Genomic DNA, 14,817 nt, shown 5'->3' on the forward strand with positions numbered 1-14,817 from the left:
TCTCTAGCCCAGTTATGGTTTGTATTTGTTGAGAAGGTGGCTTCCGCCAGTCTTAGTTTAGCCAAGGAAAATCAGCACATGTAAGATTAGTCTCCCGCTCAGCCTGTCATGAAAAAGCAGAAAATGGAGTGAGTTACTCTGATGTTTAGGATAAAACTGGGGGGGGGGGGAAGTGGGGGAGACAGGCGCTGTTCAGCCAGAACAAACAAAAAAAAAACCTTCTTGAGGCTTTCTTGGAAGGTCACTTCTTTATGAGATGTACCATCAGAAGCGCGGGCAGCGAGGAGAGGAAAAAAACCCAAACCCTTTGCTACCTCAGATTGTGGAGGGGCTAAAAAAGAAAAACCCGGAGAGGCTGGGAAAGTTCCCTCGGCCTGTCAGTCACCCGGGCTTGGCCTAAATTGGCCCCGCCCTGCCCCGGCAGCGGGGTTTATAATGGGAATCCTGCCTCCCAATGGCTCAGGCTGAAGTGTTTAACCTGTTGCGGCCGGAGGGGTAGATCGCCCTCGCTCTCATCTGCGCACAGACTGTGTGGCAGGGGGATAAAGTCGCCGACGCTCGGGTTTCCCCGGATAGCCTTTTATCATTATTATTATTTTTAAAGGGAGGCAGAAGCAAGTCGAAGCCCCTCAGAATTAACACCTCGATCCGCTGCCTTATCCGCAGCGGATTGTCCTGAGGCTGCCATATTCCTTACTGCTCTCCGAGGGACCATGCCTGCCAGATTTGGGGGCTTGGTGACTGCTCGCTTGCTTTCGTTGTTGCTGCTGCTGCTGCTTCTCTCGCAGGTCCACCTCCACAGAACCACGGGCCCCCGGGTGAGTGTAACCCCGCCGCACAGCCTCTTGTCCCCTCTTTTGATACGGGAGGAGGGTGCTTCAAACAAACTTTTCTGATTTAACTCTCTTCGTGCTAGCCCTCGGATCTGGTTTTACTCCCTTCTTGACAGGCGTTCTGCTGTGTAACTATTTAAACAGGACTTGGAGGCTTTTTAAAAAAAGCTTGTTAAAGTTATAAAAGAAACCCCCTTCCTCTCCATGGAAATACATACTTGGTTCTAATGGAGAAATAATTTACACATTTTGTTTTCTTTCAAACTAGACGTCCTCTTCGGGAGCCCCGGTGTTTGAAAAGATGGCCTTTTACCGTTATGAAAAGCGGTTCTTGTAGAGCAAGTTGGAGAGTTATTATAGGAAGGAAAAATGTGGTGGCTTTGAGGAGTTTTCAGCCCTGGTTTTTAATATTGTGGTTTTAATCCCAGGGATAAATTTGAAGGACCAAAGATCTGTTATAAATGAACATATGGGTGGGTTAAAATTTAGCATTCTCTTGTTAAATTTGCATGGAACAAAGAATTGCCATGCAGTCTAAACAAATCACTAGGACTTTGTTTTATTTTTCCAAATGAGGATTAAATAAATGTTAGTTTAAAAATTAACCTTTCCCCAATCACTCTCATGCCTTAGATTTAGGCTTGGTGGAAAGAAGTCTGTGTTTTAATTTATGCTAGAAGGATTGGCTAAATTAAATTTAAATGCTTCTCTCCCAGAAAGTTTTTTTTTAAGAGCAGTGTAATCTAGTTTTACAGCCCCATGCATACTTTAAAGCAAAATTTGAACTAAATAGAATTTATTTCAAAGAAATTTGGATAAAATAACATGTAATGAAATGAGCTTGTAGTTCACAAGGTTTGTGCCTTTTAATAAAATGTGTTAGTCTGAAAAGGTGCTTCCAGACTCCTGTTGTTGTTTCTTTTGCTCCCGAGTTAAGGCAATTCTTCTAAAATGGATAGAATTGGCCTGCCTATATTAAGTTTCAGTTCTTAGTCCTTTTTGCCTGCCAGCCCCTTAAAAATATACTTTAGGACTAAATCTGATAAAAGTGCCTTCTGTTTATTTAACTCTATTGCTGGATATGCATATGTATGTTAATTCTAATATCTAATCCAAGTCTGTAGAGTTTTCATGAGCGGAAGTTGCCACTGAGAAGGCAGGCAGAGATTTAAAGAATTCAGTGGCAGTGCATTGTGGTAAGCATCACTGAATGAAAGCTAGAAGGCCACACAAACATCTGTCATTGTAAGAATGTTTGATGTGTTTTAAGGAGGAAGGGAAAAGTATGCTGTCTAGCTGTACCTTTTAGCCCCTTTTATGACCAGATGTGTAGCAATAGTTAAAATGTGGCAGATTGAATCCAGTGCATGTCATAAATCCTTAGACTCAAGAATTCCAAAGGCAGCAGAAATTTGGAGTTTCTATTTAAGTCTGCACAAAGGATGTATTACCTAAAGTTTTACTGCATACCAATTTAAGCCATGCTATTATGTAAGATAATGGCAGCTGCCTTTCAACACTTGAGAGCATGTATAGAATCTATGCTTGGACCCCAAATGGTGGTATCTGAAGGGCTTAATTGGGAACAGTTGATCTGAGAAGTAAAACACATGGATGTTGGCCTATATAAACTGCACAAGCTTGTCTATTAAATTAAAACCAAGTACAGCTTTTAATGTACTTGATTTTACAAGCCTCTCTAATTGCTCCCTGTGCTATATCCTTAAAAAAAAAAATTAAAAGCTATTTCAAGAGATTCTCGGGTCATTGAAAGGCAGCTGCTGATTTGTCACCTTCTTGCCACATGGCTTCAGCAAACCCTTTTCAGATTGTACTTTAATATGTCTTTTCCTAGCTGGGTCACAGCCAATATTTTCCTTCCATCTTTGTTGAGGAAGATCTATGTCCTTTAAAACACTTACTTGTTTCCTCTTCAGTGTAAAACTCTGTATTTAATGATGTTCAACTCATAAATTCTGACTCCAATTCCTTCCCAAGTGATTTGTTTGAAAAGTATGGTGGTTTTGTTTTTCCCCCATTAGTTTGTTAGCACATTGAAAGTGAAAGGGGCTTATCCTGTCCGATACCCTTTATCCTGCTGATTAGGTTCTGCCAATAAAGCTGTCAGTATTATCCTCGTGCAATGCTTTATGCTCCTATCTGCATAACAAAACACTATTTGAATAATTCATTGTAGCCTTTTTTTATGTGATAAAAAAGTTAGGCCAATATCTTCTTTGCTAAACTACATCTTCTTAAGAAATTGCTTCCAGGGTTTTGTTTTATTTATAATGGAGAGAGAGCAATGGAGCACAGAAAGTTAGCAGAATTGCCTTAGCTTAGGCTTGGAAATCTGGATTTGTGGAACATTAGTACTTGCAATTGAACTAGAAATTGTGAAAGTATTCCAAAATGCCAAAAAATTATAATCAAAAGAGCAGCACTTTTTTTCCTGTTCTAAATCTAAATAAAATAAAAATATTTTGAATTATGAGATATCAAAATCCAACTTTAGGATGAATCAGGTATTTTCGGATTCTACTACCCCATTAAATGCTGGAAAAAGGTACAGGTGTGTCTGTGTGTATATATAAGGGAGAGGGGCTTTGAGAAAACTTATTTATTTACTGAATTTGAACTCTGCTGCAATAAAAGAAATACAAAGAAAAAGGTAAAAGATCCATTGTAAAAGGTAAAAAAGAAATAATACCATGCATTGTTCAGTCTAATGGCACCAACATATTTTTCTAGAGTTCTCCAAACAATTGTTTTCTGTAAATTGTTGAAAACTAAGTAGAATGGGATCAAATAGAAATACCAGGAGTGGGGGTGGGGAGGACTAATACAAATGTAGGTATACCCACTCAGAAAGGGCCTCTTTGAGACCTATTGATATGCATGTAACTTTAGGATTTCAGGTTATGAGCTATGGTGGCGCAGTGGTTAGAATGTAGTACTGCAGGCTACTTCTGCTGCCTGCCGGCTACCTGCAGTTCGGTAGTTCGAATCTCACCAGGCTCAAGGTTGACTCAGCCTTCCATCCTTCCGAGGTTGGTAAAAATGAAGACCCATATTGTTGGGGGCAATAGGCTGAGTCTGTAAACCACTTAGAGAGGGCTGTAAAGCACTGTGAAGCAGTATATAAGTGTAAGTGCTCTTGCTATTGTGTACTCTTCGTTCTAGTTAACATATTAAAATCATGAAGCTTCAGCTAGATGATTCCTAGTGCTGTCACCCAAAGGACATCACACAAGTATTCCATTGTTCCCTCTTCAGTGTTTTGCAAGAAGAAACAAAGGGAAAACAAGAGGATTTCTAGTATGAAGAGAAATTATATGGCATCATCATAGATGCTGTGAATGAAACAGGGAGTTTGCCTAAAACAGATCTATTCTGGGAGTCTTTTAGGCTAGACTACATAATCGATGTTGCCAGGAATCTTTTTTGCTTATTTATTAGACAAGCACAGATAGTTTACCCAAAAGCCAAATACTTGTATAAACCTTTTCATATTGATTACCCTGAGTTTTAAAGAAACTATGCAGCAGCAGCAGCATATTAAAATAGTGCAAACTGTTTGAAAGCAGACAGCTTTTTTTTTTTTTAACATCAAGCTGTTGAATGTGTTGAATGGGTCTGATAAGAATGAATGGTGACACAAGAATGGTGCTGAATTAGGCAGAGTCACCAGACAGAAGACCCAGATGTTTCACTCTCTGATAATTTTAACAGTTTCTGGAGAGAAGAATGCAAGGAACTCCAGCTTTATCTCAATCAGCAGGGCAAAACAAAAACTTGATATAATTAATCCCACTTGGATTCATCCGTCTTTCCCATTCTTTTTGTGCTCCAATTTGGCTTACTCATTATATCAGACAGTGGATTTCTGTTTGGCTACTCTTTTTGTTTCCCTACCCCATGAAAATTTAAAATTGAGCATAATTTCTGAAGAGATTAGAATGTCAATCTCTATCAAAGGGGGAAAAAACACTACACTATAGGAAAACCGTGTTCTCTGATTATGTTTTGGATTCATCCAAATACTATTCATAGAAAATGGGCACAACAAGAAGTACAACAACTTGAATAGTTTTCTTCACTGGAAATAACCCTGTCACTTCTCCCATACAGATTTTGATTTTGCCATGAATGCTCTATTACTCAGGCCACATTATCTGATTCAAATAGCAGCACAAACTGTATTTCCTCTGCTTTCTGAAGTTTGGGGGTGAGAGTAGGGATTTCTTGTGTCGTATTGAGCTCCACAAACGTACATCCTGAGTGAGTAGATTGCGTCATATGGTTGAGTAATTGTATTATTAGACAATTGTCTAATAATAATATTAGACCTTTCAATAATCAAACCGTGTCTGATTCTTTAAAACACTTTAAAATAAGTTTTGTTTGGGCATTTTCTTCACTTTGTTCTGAACTGTCTTGCCTGAATGCATTGGTTGGTGGAATTGTCCTTTTAAGAGATATTCTGATCTTGTAGGAATGATGTAACTTTTATTTCAGATTTCTCTGAATTTGTTTCAAGACCTCAAAACCAATGTCATATGTTTATAACCAATTTGGTGTTCTTGCTCATCCTTGAAGAGAAATTTTATAATCTTGACCATTTGGCTGTGACTGATGATTGTGTTCAGCAACATCTAGAGGACAGAACATTCTTCACAGCAGCAAGTTTATTGCAGCCATTGGTCAATCAATCAATACAACTGAAACGCAATGCAGTAAAATCCACCTCATGATCATAGTGTTAATAAACAAAATTGGGTTAAATAAAAACTTGATAAAGTTACAAAGGCAGAACTGGGCATCTCATCTTAATAGTGATATAGAAAACTTTGCAACTGCTTTAGTTACATTTAGTTACGTTATCTGCAAGGCAACAAGTATCATAGAATCAATAATTTCTCTCAGGGAACCTTAGAAATAATGGGTGTACAAATTCCTTACATCCCGAGAAGGTACAATAAAGAAGGGCACAGGCAACAGGTTGCAGTTTGATGGTTGCCTTTGTCCCAGAGTCACAAAGGCAACCATCACTGAGAGATAATTTCTTCTCTGATATATAGGTAGTCCTTTTTTTTTTTTTTGCTTTAATTTATATGCCGCCCTTCTCCGGAGACTCAGGGCGACTTACAATGTGTTAAGCAATAGCCTTCATACTTTTGTATATTTATACAGTGTCAGCTTATTGCCCCCACAATCTGGGTCCTTGACTTATGACCACAATTGAGCCCCAAATTTCTGTTGCTAAGCAAGACAACTGTTAAGTGAATTTTCTCCCATTTTACAACCTTTCTTGCAGCAGATAATAGAATAGAATAGAATAGAATAGAATAGAATAGAATAGAATAGAGTAGAATAGAATAGAATAGGGTGATCTAAGCACCCTGTTATTAACACAGCTGCCTGCAATTATTGCTGGTTCGAATCTCTCCAAGGCTCAAGGTTGACTCAGCCTTCCATCCTTTCTAAGGTAGGTGAAATGAGGACCCAGTTTGAGGGGGGCAATAAGCTGACTTTGTATAAAATATACAAAAGTATGAAGGCTATTGCTTAACGCATTGTAAGCCGCCCTGAGTCTCTGGAGAAGGGCAGCATATAAATCAAATTAAAAAAAAAAAAGAATAGAATAGAATAAAATAGAAAAATAAAATAGAATTCTTTATTGGCCAAGTGTGACACACAAGGAATTTGTCTTTGGTGCATATGCTCTCAGTGTACATAAAAAGACAAGATACACTTGTCAAGCACAACACCTGTCATACGGTACAATAACCAATCAAATCATACTAGGAAACAATATCAATATAAATCGCAAGGATATAAGCAACAAAGTTACAGTCATGCAGTCACAAGTGGGAGGAGATGGGCGACAGGAACAATGAGAAGACCAATAGCAATAATAATGCAGCCTAATGTGAACAGTTTGACAGTGTTGAGGGAATTATTTGTTTAGCAGAGTGATGGCGTTAAGTGAATCACTGCAGTTAGTAACATGGTTGTTAAGTGAATCTGGCCTCCCCACTGACGTTGCTTATCAGAAGGTCACAAAAGGTGATCACATGACTGAGACACTGCAACCCTACTAAATACATACCAGGTGCCAAGCATCCAAATTTTGATTGCATGACCACTGGGATGCTACAACAGTCGTAAGTGTGAAAAACGGTCATAAGTCACTTTTTTCAGTGCCATTGTAACTTTGAACAGTCACTAAACAAATAATTGTAAACCAAGGTCTACCTGCAGTATATTCTTCATTGGGCTTGTGCTTGTTTCTCATGATAATTTCATCTTTGCTTAATTATATCCCTTTGTGCAAGTCATAATTTTAATGCAATCCATAAATGGCCCAGGGCTATGTCTGAAACTGGTCTGTACAAAATTATATTTTGGTAGATGTTTTATCTGTGATAATCATTTGCTGCTTAACAGAATGTGTGGTTGTTTTGAACTGTATCTCTTGATATATCTATCGATCTGTTTTATAGCTTTTAATATTATAAATCCTTTCTAAGTATAAAGATATCTAGCAAAGCAGTTCCCTGCAGTGATGGTGTGATGTGATACCATAAAAATCTTTTACTGCAGTGTAGTGCACTCATTACGTAGGTAGGTTCTGGGAAATCTCTTTTTTGTCCTTTCCATATTTTTCACCAAGGAACACAAGGTACTTTACTGATAGAGATAGTAATAAAAATGCTAACTCCTCTAGAGCGATAAATCAAACTTTATAGAAGTTTTAACTCTATAAAGCATAACAAAGTATCTGCATTTACAACCAGATATTAGAATGATTTTTGAAAGCCCTTTCGTTTACTCTTGACAAAAGAGAAGCTTGGTGTATTCATTAGATTTAAGACTTCTGTATACCATAACTGTTTATTCATTTCATTTAATATAAGATTAATTAAAGTGAGAATACTAGAAAGTCCTAGCTTTAATGCGGAAAACTGCTTTGTTCTGTTTGGAATAACAATGGATTGAGCTTTACTCTCTGCAAATAAATGATAACTAATGATAGGTCATTTCCTGTTGCAGTTTGGAATTCTTTTTCTGGCTTCAATATTTGTGATAATTGCTGACTTCTCATGTGTGTTTCAGATTCTGATTCCTCAGTAACAAACAGTACCAGCAGGGGCAACCTACTTGGTATGTCACAAACAGATCTTTACACTTTAGCATGAATTTCATACAAATAATTGAACTCCGCTTGCCATTTGGTTGAATATTCATCCAGGTTACAGAAATTCTTTTGGAGTTCTTCACAGTAATAATTTTGTTTATAGTCTGGTTTTATCCAACAGTTGCCAGCCCACTACTTTCTCGTAAGTTAAGAACATTTATGAACAAGTTAAAAGCCATCCGTTTCAGAACAGATTGTTACGGACTTCATTTTCTTCCTTCTTTCCTGTGGGAACATTGTTAATTTATTTGTCCTCATTGCTTTTCCTTTTTTAATTACCTAGCATCCCATAGAATTGCAAGCTCTCTTGTCACATGATAGTTAAATTTATTTAAGAGCCTTTGGTTATAAACCTGTCAAAGGCTTTTTGAAATTCCAAGTATGGAGTGGTGACAGGGCCACTTTCCTCCACAGGCCCTTTGGATCATTTGTTGACACTCTCAAGAAAGTCTAACAGATAGTGAAGCAGGATTTATTTTTGCAAGATCTATGGCAATTTTCCTTCAGCCAGGTTTATTTTTTCTAGTGCTTGGTTATTTTTTATTGATTATTATTTTGACAAATAATAATCTATCTGTAGATGTATCTGTAATCTATCTGTAATTCTCTCAATCACCACTAAATCTCTTTTTAAAAAATAAGTGTCACCTTGGCAATATTCCAGTTTTCTAAGCCCTGGCTTGATTTAAAGGACAAATTTCCTATTTTTGGTAGTTGGTCAGCAATCTCACACACAAATACTTTTAAAATTTCTTAAACTTGGTTAATGTCACCTTTCTGGAAAGTTGCTATTTATTTGATTCTTAACTATACTGTACATGTTGTTGGACAAATACTAATTCAATTATTATAACTACTTCTGTCATTTTTTAAATAAATTTTGCTTTGCGTTCTCAAAGGTCTATGAGCAAGACTGCTATTTTTAATACAAAAAGCACAAGCTTTGAACGAATAAACAGCACTCAGGAACAAGTTGACTTCATAGTATTTTTGTAAGAAGTACACATGTAATCAACCTAGATACTAGGGGTAGGTTTGCAAATGGGTTGGACGTCTCATGTCATGCTCTAAAATAGCCTAATCTGTAGCACTTGACGAAGAGACCAGCATAAATTGTATTTGAAATTAAGGATGTCATAAGTGCATCATACATTATGCTGTTAAAATAAGAGCTTTGGATCATTTGTCGGACATGTACATGTGTGAAACTTGATTTTTTCCCCAGATGGTATGTGCATAAGGTCTTACTGTGGTAAATGCTTGATTATGCTTGTTCTCAACAAGACTGTCTGTGTTGCCACCAATTATGCATGTTTAGAAATATCTACGGTCAGCAAGACATCTGTGAAATGATGACCTGAAGGCTCACCCATGTCTATAGTAAGTAACACTAATTCTACTTAAGAATTTATGTATTGTATCAAACAAAAGCAAAGCACATATATTCCGTCAGTATAAACATGAGCTATACTGAAATGAGTTTTTCCATATATTCTGGTCTGTGGACTTTGAGCTACTATGCATAGCATAGCAATTCTCTCATTGCTGTAATCATATGTGAGAAACAGAAAATAATGTGTATATTTGTAAAATGGCATTGGAATTGCCCTAAAATTTGGATGAGATTGTCCTAAATTTAAACTTCTTAACTAGAGTCTTGTTCCCACTTGAGAGGAATGCTTTTGTCTTGGCTTGCTAAATAAACATACTTTTTCCTGTTTGTGGACCATAGCTCTAAACAAGAATAAGTGAAGGACAGCCAATGAGAAACATATAAAGCATTCAGGCAAGATTTTTTTTTTTTTTTATAGAGATGGCTCCAAAAGAAGAAGTATAATGATGTAATGTTTACATTGTTGTTCTCTAGGAGGAATTCCCATGCTTGTTAATTTGCCTCAACAGATTATGAAGCTTCTTATTTATAAAATGGCTTAAAGGTTTAGGTATAACTATGTTTTCCTTGACCTATTTTAGAATTCTACCCACTTAGTATTTTTTGGCCTCTTATTTGAATTCCATGCCTGGGCTCACACTTTTTACTAAAATTACCTTAGTAAACAAATCATGGAATAGTTTGATATGTGAATTCAGTCTAATAGGATTAGAAATATGTCATAAAAGGAAAATGTATGTGAAGTCAGGAATTAATTTACAGTATATTTCTGAACACTGACTATGGTCAACTCATGATTCTCCTGAGTTACTCAAAGCAAATACATTTTTTCCTATTTGTAAGCATTTCTGTATCTCTTTCCAGACAGTTTGTACTTCACAGTTTGCCTCCATATTCTATTTTTACCTTTTATAAACTATCTCATCTTTTCTCTCACAAGGAACCATGTAATTCTGTAATATTGTACAAGGGGTATTCTTGGTTCTAGTTTAAACTGCTTATGCAAAAAAGAAAGGCAGATTGTGTCTTGAGATCTTTTTCCTAACAGTGTAAGTTAAAGGTACATTACCAGAGTTACCTTCTCTTGATTATATAGGGATACATCATTTGGCTTTTAAACACCCAGTTATGCATTTAATCAGACTTTGTTTGTTTGTTTAGACAATAAACCCCAGGAACTCTTTTAGAATGATCTTATTTTCATCAAAAAGCTGTGGTAACTTGTGAAACTAGCTGAGGACTAGGGAAAGGGGAATTTGTAAGCTTTCAACTTTTCCTTTAGAGTTGTTTGGGAAAAATGCGGTTTCAGGTATATAACACCTTTCAAATGTATTTGTTTTTGTAAAACTTCCCTCATTTAAAAATATATGTTCTATTTCTTTTTTAATCCATTGTTTGACTTTCAGTTCTGTGAAATTATACAGGCCAGATGTCGTTACTTGATGTTAATGATGATTTCTTTTAAAAATTGAATTTAATTTTGAGTTAGTCTAATTCAACAGATTTCTGGGGCTGGTTTGAACAAAGTCTGTATCAACGGTACTTATTGCACAATTCTAAAGGAAACCCAACAGCTGGTCATATCTGTACAGCCATTTTCCTTTTAAACTTAATCTGTCAATAGAAGTTTATTTTGAAACACTTATATATTTGGCTTCTGTTAAACTAGGTGATATCACAAGCAGAGATATTTTTCTGCGAGGCTTCACTTGCTATGAGCAATTATTGTGTTGCCCCAAATGAATCTGTGAGAGGCATATTTTAGCTAGACAGAAGCAAATTGGGCTTTAGCAGAAATATTTTTCTCTGTATTAATCTGGGAAGCTGATACTACTTGTAACTAATGTTAACAAACCCTCTTTGAAGGAGGAATAGAAAACTATCTGGTGAGTTTTCTATTCCTCTTCATCCAGAAATGATAGCATTTTATAAAAGTTCAGATTTAAGTTAACACAGAAATCATCACTGTGATGAAATGAGTGCAAATTGCAGATAATTGTGTCTGTTGCTTTGTTGCTAAAATAATGCAATATTTATGACTGGAGAAAGTATTTCTAGAATATATTCAATATTGTCCAGCAGCTACTCTTTGGAAAGAAAGATTACAGTTACAGATACACTGACCTTTGAAATGCAGGTTAAATGATCGATGCCACAAAAACATTGAGAAGTAGGGACAGGGCTCATAGAATTATGAAGTTAGGAAGCAATTTACTTTGTTTAGAACATCAAAATGCAATATGTCTGGTAGACTGCTAGCATTGAATTCTCTTGTGAGAGGAAAGTATTGAGAATGTGAACATTAAGCTGGGGATGGTTGAGAAATCTGTGTGCTGTCTGATGAGAGAATAAACATTTTTGAATTGTGTCTGTCTTCTTGTAGTTATCCCCCCTCCCACATCCTTGTAACCATTTGCCTCTGTTTTTAAATTATAAGTTTCCAAATGAGAAACTGGATTACTTGATATTGCATCACATCGCTGCTCTTTGAGCCTTAGGATTGTTATAAGACATAGATTTTATTATTCTTTTCTCCAGAAAGTATTCAGCTGCAGTGACCACAAGCAGTCAGATCCAATTTTTGTCTCCTCTACAAAACAATAAATATTCTGTTGGTGGTCTCCCATGCAAAATGTAAAACATGTGCAGCACTGTTACCTTTCTGTGAGTTTAAATAGGCAGTGATTAGTGTGGGTATAGCTCAGTGAGCAAAACTATGCAGCCTTTCAAAAATATTTCCTCAAGTGGCAGAAGACATATGGGACTCCTAAATCCTACTCTAACTTGAGATAGATCTTATGCACTGTTAACATTTAGCTCTTCATCTTCTGGTCCCTGAATTCAAGTAAATCCCATTGTCTTCCAAACTGGGCCAGTTTTCTGAACTTTGGTCCCAAAAATATAGGCTTCAACTTAAAAAAAAAAACCCTGTTAAAAGAGAAAATATTATTGAATATTCTGAAACAATTTTGGGAAATTCACTGCTACAAGGCTCAAAGTCTTATGGAGACTATAAATATTAGAAGAAAAAGAAGAATCTCTGCAGAGACACTTCAAAAATTGACAATGCTATTCATACAGAGTCCTATTCACAAGGCATCTTTGCTGAGCTGGCATTGGTTCTGAACTGTTGTGTCTTTGTGATGTTTTGGGGCTTCTGAAACTGATCCAGTTCACTTCCAGTTTTGCCCCAGCACTAAGAGCAAATCCAGTGAGAGCAGTTGTTTAGCTTTAATATTGGAATTGAGAGACTGCCATTTTCTAACCGATGAGTAGTTTTGTATCCCCAGTGCAAAAGTTGTTCTTCAGTGGCATCTTTGTTTCTATTCCTTGTGTAATGACAAGGCCCCTTTCCCCCTTTACTACCAGAAACACCTCATTAGGAGGAGGTAGGCAGAAAACGAACTTGAAACTAGTTTTTGTGCTTGCTCATTGATCAGGTGTAGGGAGCAGTGGTTGACTCATGAGAGTACTGAATGTTGCAGTGAGGCTCCTTAAGGGGCGGCATCAAAATTCTTCTAAAAATTTGAGAGCTGGTGAGTGAGCAGAAATGTTCATAGTCCCAGCAAAAAGTGGGAAAATTCCTCCCCCCAGCTAGACTGAAACCATTAATCACAGTAAAAGTTAGAACTAATAAAAATGTCTTCACCCTTTGCTGAAAAGATAGAAGAACCAAACAAACATCCTCAGGAAGAGCATTTCAGAGGCAGTACAGTACTCCATCATGGCTTTGGTTCCTGCGGGTCAGCATTAACAGTTCCCCTCAACTCATGAGGGAACAGAACAGGAGTGCCACCAACTGCAAATTAACAATTGAAAATGTGAAAACATGGCAAACATTTTTTTTTTTAAAAAGGAGATAGCTTTGCAGTGTAAAAGAAAGAGAGAAGATGTGGATACTGGAAAAGAAGCAATTCTTTAATCTCGTATTGATTATCGTGAAGAAATGTGATAATGATGTTCATATTCATGGTTTTAATAGTTTTAATATGGTTTTTATGTTTTATTATTGATATTATTGATATTAAATTCTTGACTGGGAGCTTCCTGAGGTATAAGGGGGGTTATCTAAATGGTATAAATAGCTATCTTTGGTATAAGATGGGCAGTTATCTAATTGTTTTAAATAAATAAATAGAAGATTGGGGCATTACATTGACCACAATTAGCTTCTACCTGTATTCTTCAGTGATAGAGTACATTGAGAAGAAGAATTGCTGCAAATATATTTATCCATGTGTAAGTTTATTTTATTCATTTTTCTTCATAAGCCGTAAAAAGTATTATGAAAGCTATGTATGCATATCCTTTACACCATGTAAGCACTTTTATGATATATGCAAAAACATGCAGAATAGTAATAAAAAAAATGGGAAACTAGATTTAGTTTCAGGGTCTCTAAAGACCACAAATTTTCAAAACAAATTCAAATCTAACTCTTACTAAAGATCATATACTCTGAGTGTGTCAATGTACTATATGTATCTTCTTCTTCTTCATGGAATATATGCAGAAATACATTCCAAAATCTGAAGGGCATTCACCTTAGCACTCTGCAAAGCTTTTCCCACAGCAGTTTTGGACAGCTGATACCAAAAAAATATCATATGTGCTGAGACATATCTCTGTTGACAACGGGATATTGAAACTATAGCTCACGTCCTGCATCTTCTATATGGACTTATGGACTCAATATATAACAGCTTACTTGATAAAATATCCATGAACTACTGATCGTTTTTACTTGAAACTACTGTTATCAGATTGGTATGAAGTAGTTTCTCTGAATGTGGCCAAATTCTTCTATGCTGTATATAAAATTAGGCAAACTTTAATTGTCCACTGTTAATCCACCAACAATTGCAATATATTACTCTGTCTTTTATTTATTTTTTACTATTATTATTGTTTTAATGCTTTTATTTTCTGGTCTGTGACAATAATAAAGATTGATTGGTTGATTGATTTGGACAGAAGTATGTTGGTTTACAAGGCAGTCTTTAGATTGGAGATCTCAGTCTGCATAAAATAGTATATGGCATATTGACTAAAATATGCCGGATTTTAGCTGGCCTGCTCCTGACCTCCTTTCCTGCCTTTTTGGCTGGCTATGTGGTCTTGACAGAAACAAAAAAAAAAGTCATCTTGAAAACATACTGCACAATAACATACTAATCTGATATGAAACAAAACAAAACTTCTACAGCTTCAAGAGATTTTGAAACTGAGCTTTCTTCCTGCTGATGGAGGGGCAGGTTTTGCTGAACAGCAAAGTATCTGTTTTTCTTTAGGCATTTTGGTTTAGAAACTTTTCTGTAATTGTCAGCTATTGTTTCCTTGACATTTTCAGATTTACTCTGAAATGGCCCAGATTACTCATAGAAAATAGT

The 14,817-nt window shown here is 36.3% G+C and overlaps 1 protein-coding gene across 5 annotated transcripts in view; it reads left to right on the forward strand.

The window, feature by feature from the left end:
- The first annotated feature begins 494 nt into the window (after positions 1 to 494).
- Positions 495 to 14,817, forward strand: part of SMOC1 (SPARC related modular calcium binding 1) — an 86,227-nt gene continuing 71,904 nt past the window's right edge. For all 5 annotated transcript variants that reach the window (XM_070939140.1, XM_070939163.1, XM_070939170.1 and 2 more), the window contains exon 1: positions 495 to 818. In XM_070939140.1, coding sequence (XP_070795241.1) covers positions 714 to 818 — 105 coding nt within the window. In that variant the 5' untranslated portion in view covers positions 495 to 713. The remainder of the gene's footprint in view (positions 819 to 14,817) is intronic.

The sequence above is a fragment of the Pituophis catenifer genome, unplaced genomic scaffold (genome assembly GCF_029215685.1).
Source record: "Pituophis catenifer annectens isolate HBS135680 unplaced genomic scaffold, rPitCat1.0.hap2 SCAF_1, whole genome shotgun sequence".
Taxonomy (NCBI): Eukaryota; Metazoa; Chordata; class Lepidosauria; order Squamata; family Colubridae; genus Pituophis; species Pituophis catenifer.